Here is a 4977-nt window from a genome sequence, read left to right on the forward strand (position 1 = left end):
AGGAGGGCCACTTGCATGATCAGGGGGCAGCAGGGCAGGCCCTACAAGGAGAGGCTACGGGACCTGAACCTGTTCAGCCTCCGCAAGAGAAGGCTAAGGGGGGATCTAGTCGCCTGTTACAAACTAGTCAGGGGGGACCAGCAGGCATTGGGAGTCCCTGGTCTGCTGAGCATTACCAGGAGTGGCCAGGAATAACGGTCACAAGCTGGCAGAGGGTAGATTTAGGCTAGATATCAGGAGGCGCTACTTCACTGTCAGGGCAGCTAGGATCTGGAACCAGCTTGCAAGAGAAGTGGTGCTGGCTCCTACCCTGGGGGTCTTTAAGAGGAGGCTAGATGTACACCTTGCTGGGGTCGTTTGACCCCAGTACTCTTTCATGCCATGGCAGGGGGCGGACTCGATGATCTGCTCAGGTCCCTTCCGACCCTAAAAACTATGAAACATCTTCATTGAAGATTTGTATAATGGGATCAAATGTATGCTTTGCAATTTTCCAGATGACACCAAGTTGGGTGTAATTGCAGATGCTCTGGAGGGCAGGGCTAGGATCCAGAACGACCTGCATAGAAATGGAAACATAGTTTGCAGTCAACCAGATGAGAATTCAGCATGGACAAGTGCAAAGACTTGCATTTAGGACAGAATAATTGTATGTACAAATACAGGCTAGGGAATGACTGACAGACTGCAGTACTGCACAGAAGGATCTGGGGGTTGCAATAGAACCATAAGGTGAATTTGAGCCAACAGTGTGCTCTTTTTTGCAAGAAGTCCAACAGTATCCTGGGTTGTATTACCAGGAGTGTCACTTGAAAATCAAGGGAAATGATTTTTTTGCTCTGTTCAGCACTGGTGAAGCCTTGCCTGAAGCACTGTGTCCTGTTTTGGGCCCCACACTTCAGGAAGTATGTGGATGAATTGATGGAGAGGAACAAAAATAATTAGAGGTCTGGGAAGCATGACTTATGAAGAAAGGCTGAAAAAGCTAAGGTTATTCAGTCTGGAGAAGAGGAGACTGAGGGGCGATTTGGTAGTGGTTTGCAGTTTCATGAAGCATGATTATAGAGAGCATGGAGATGGGCTTTTCTCTGTGGTTGTAGGAAACAGTACTAGCAGCAATAGAATCAAGCTGCAGCCGGGGAAATTTAGGTTGGAGATTAAGAGGAATTTTCTGACTTTGATGGTGGTCAAGCACTGGATCAGGCTACCAAGAAAAACTGTAGAATCTCCATCCTTGTTAGTTTTTCAGAGCAGGTTACACAGCTACTTGGCTGGGCTGGTTTAGTCAGGGATGATCCTGCCTTGAACAGGGAGCTGGACTAGATTACTTTGTGAGGTCCCTTGCAACCCTGCTTTCCTGAGGTTACTATTTACCTAACTGCTATTTTTTTTTGGCCTTATTAATGTAGGTTACCCATTGGATCTCTTACGGTGTGAGAGTTTGCTTGGCTTAGATCCAGCTACTTGTAGCAGAGTGCTAAATAAAAATTATACCCTGCTGGTCTCCATGGCACCTCTTACCAATGAAATCCGACCCATCAGCAGCTGTACCCCCCAGGTGAGAACATGTTTCAAAGATAGTCTATTGCATTTTGCTTTTAAATCTTTTAATATTAAAGTAGCTATATCTGGATCTTCTTAATTGAACATAGCTTCACTGGGACATTTGATTCCAATTATTTGGATGTATGACAGTATTCTAGCTCATAAAAATCAGAGAACATTGAATTTATAATATGTATGTTCATCATTAGTTGGAGTACTGCGTCCAGTTCTGGGCGCCACACTTTAAGAGGGATGTGGACAGCATCGAGAGGGTCCAGAGGAGGGCCACTCGTATGATCAAGGGACAGCAGGGTAGGTCCTATGAGGAAAGGTTGCAGGACCTGAACCTGTTCAGCCTTCAAAAGAGAAGGCTGAGGGGGGATCTTGTGGCCTGTTATAAACTGGTTAGGGGGGATCAGCAGGCGCTGGGGGAGTCCCTGTTCCCCCCAGTGCCGCAAGGAGTGACCAGGAACAATGATCACAAGCTGGCGGAGGGAAGGCTTAAGTTGGACATCAGGAGGTGCTACTTCACGGTCAGGGTGGCTAGGGTCTGGAACCAGCTTCCAAGTGAGGTGGTGCAGGCTCCCTCCCTGGGGGTTTTTAAGAGGAGGTTGGATGACCACCTTACTGGGGTCATTTGACCCCAGTGCTCTTTCTGCCATGGCAGGGGGTCGGACTAGATGATCTGCTCAGGTCCCTTCCGACCCTAGAAACTATGAAACTATTAAGGTCAACTTTAATACCTTCAGAGTAATGAACTTTCTAATTAAAGAAATGCAGTGACAGATGTTCAAATAACAAAATTTGTGTTTTTTAAATTCCTATTCTCAATAGGATCTCTTTGGCAATGGCTGTATCTTTTCTCTGTGTAAATACCAGGAAATAAAATAGTTTGTTTCACTTTGGCAGAATGCAGAGTACTTTAGGACTGTGTCCACCACATCTGCAGGCTGTTCAACATGAATACAAAGAGTACTTAATTTAAAGCAGAGTGGCATGATAAAGCTCTTTAATTTTGTTTTCTACAATAGCATTGTTTCTTCCTGGGATAAAAATCCATTTTAATTTCATACCAAATATCTCAGAAAGCACTTGATGATAAAGGTGTGGTGATTGCTTCTCACAGCAGATAATTATACATATTGAATATCTAGCCTGAAGAAATCCTAGAAAATTAAAGCACTAAGCCTGCAGCATTTGAAGTGAATGGAATTGTATCATTTATTTCAGTAGTCAGGATCACCTAATTGCTGCAAATGCTTACGGTTTGTATGCTATTCTTTCCCAAACCCTGGGGTGTGCCCCTTTTAGCATTTAAGAAGGACTATTCAAAGGTTATATAGCGTTTGGTAGCAATGTGCATACTAGTTCTATGGGAGGTTGAGCAAATCCAGTATTTTAAGCAGATGTCTTTCCAATCTTTTGCTGTACCCAGGGAACCAGCTAGACTTGAGGATTTGAGCTTGGGTTTGTCATGTGATAGTGAAATGACATTGCTGCTGCTGGTAATCTGTTAGCAGGGGAAACTCTTATGGTGTACCAAACAGTAGAGAAATGCCTACTGCAGATTATGCCTATAGTTCAGGCTAAATTAGCCCCTACAGAGAGCTGTATGCTGCCATAGCTAGGCTCTCTGGGGTAGCTGGACTTTTTATGGTAAAATCAGCTGGCTTATCTTGCACTTGACTGCAGTGTGAGACTTATCCAAAGACTTCTTAACTGTAGCTGTACACTTAATAGCTGCAATGTAACTGATACTTTTCTGTCATACCTTTTGGATAATCTTTCCCCAGCACATTGGACCAGCTATACCAGAAATTAGCTCAGTTTGGTTCAAATTGTATATTTACCATATTACTGGACAAGGACCACCATCTCTGTTGCTATCTAAAGGAACAAGGCTTCGAAAGCTTCCTGATATTTTTCAGGTATGTTATTCCCCCCCCCCCCCAATTTAAAATAGAATCTGAATTTTCTTCAGATGTATCCTGTACAAACTAGCATCTAAAATCTTTGAGTTTGGGGATTTTATGTCTCTTATCAAAGTGGGTAGTATGTGCACAAGTAGTGATACACTACACCACTAGAGGACTGTACTTACTGCCAGTAATTCATGATTAACCTAATTTTATATTGTTACTTGTATAAACATGAATAATGAATTACTACTGTAAATAGCTTGTTAACTTCTGTCTTATAGGGTTACGATCGCTTATTAATAACATCGTGGGGTCACGACCCAGGAGTAGTTCCAACTTCAAATGTGCTTGCAATGTTGAATGATGCATTGACACATTCTGCTGTGCTAATTCAGGTATAAAATGTTCTTTGTGAATATACAACAGAGCTGGAGCTATTTTATTAATCTGTGCTGCTGTATCAGACTAATTTTAAAAGCCTCCCTAAGTTTGTCACTTGTGTACAGCCATAAGGATTCAAACATAATATATATAGCAGGGGTGTTCAGACACACAGCCTGCAGATGTGGGGCATCTGGCTTATTGGGGTTTTTGCAGTTCAGAAGACACACTTCCAAATGCAGCACATGGTGTTGAAAATTTTCCTGTGTGGTGTGTGGTGACATTTAACCCTCTGCCCCACAGTGGCCAGACTGTGTGTCAACAGGGGCAACACCAAGGGAGGGTAAATGCTGCCACCACTTGCCCTGCCACAAAATTTCTGGGTTAAGATCCTTGCTGAGGATGTAGTTCTGCAGTGACATTAACCTGTGTGGCTACCAGTACCATTGTATTAGCAGGGCCAGCACCCAGAGGGTTAACACTGCTGCCACTCACCCCACTACTGGAACAGTGAGAAGTCTCACTGTCCAGATCCAGCCCATGAAGTCAAATGAGTTTGACATGCTTGCTGTTTAATAAAATACAGCCAGAACATGTGTGATCAAAAAACAACTGTGCTTGTGGATGTCACATTTTTCAAAGGTGTGCGTACTGACCAAATACCTTAGTCTTAGCACAGTTTTTATGCTAAGGTGTTTGTGCTCAGTGCATCTTCTTGTCCGGTAACTTTCAAGCTAAATGTATACTGAACTCCTTTTTAAGATCTATTTGTATTAGCTCCTGAAAAGGAAGAGAAATTTAAGCAACTTAAAAGCTTTTAGGTGATATAGATTTGCTGAAGTATATAAAATAAGGCTGTTAGCACATCCAGAGAAGCACTTGAAAAGATTAGAAATTAAAGATCTTGGATGTATCCAACTTCAGGCCCTATAGAAGGGAGTTGCAACAGTTACAGTGAGAACCAGGACACAGACTTCAGCATGAGGATCTGAGAGGGGTGATGCATTTGAGCTGTGTTACAAAGTAGTGGGAATCACAGATCTAGGAGAAGATCTTTTCAAAGAGAAGGATACCACTAGGGTTGAAGGCCACAGAAGAATCATAGAAAATTAGGGTTGGAAGGGACCTCAGG

At 43.1% G+C, this 4977-nt stretch overlaps 1 protein-coding gene across 1 annotated transcript in view; it reads left to right on the top strand.

Moving 5' to 3' along the window:
• Window positions 1-4977, top strand: part of FAM91A1 (family with sequence similarity 91 member A1) — a 66860-nt gene that overhangs the window by 48671 nt on the left and 13212 nt on the right. Inside the window, exons 16-18 of the mRNA XM_019528128.1 lie at window positions 1410-1558; window positions 3339-3473; window positions 3746-3859. Coding sequence (XP_019383673.1) covers window positions 1410-1558; window positions 3339-3473; window positions 3746-3859 — 398 coding nt within the window. The remainder of the gene's footprint in view (window positions 1-1409; window positions 1559-3338; window positions 3474-3745; window positions 3860-4977) is intronic.

Source organism: Gavialis gangeticus, unplaced genomic scaffold, assembly GCF_001723915.1.
Source record: "Gavialis gangeticus isolate Ggan-Ray unplaced genomic scaffold, GavGan_comp1, whole genome shotgun sequence".
Lineage (NCBI taxonomy): Eukaryota > Metazoa > Chordata > Crocodylia > Gavialidae > Gavialis > Gavialis gangeticus.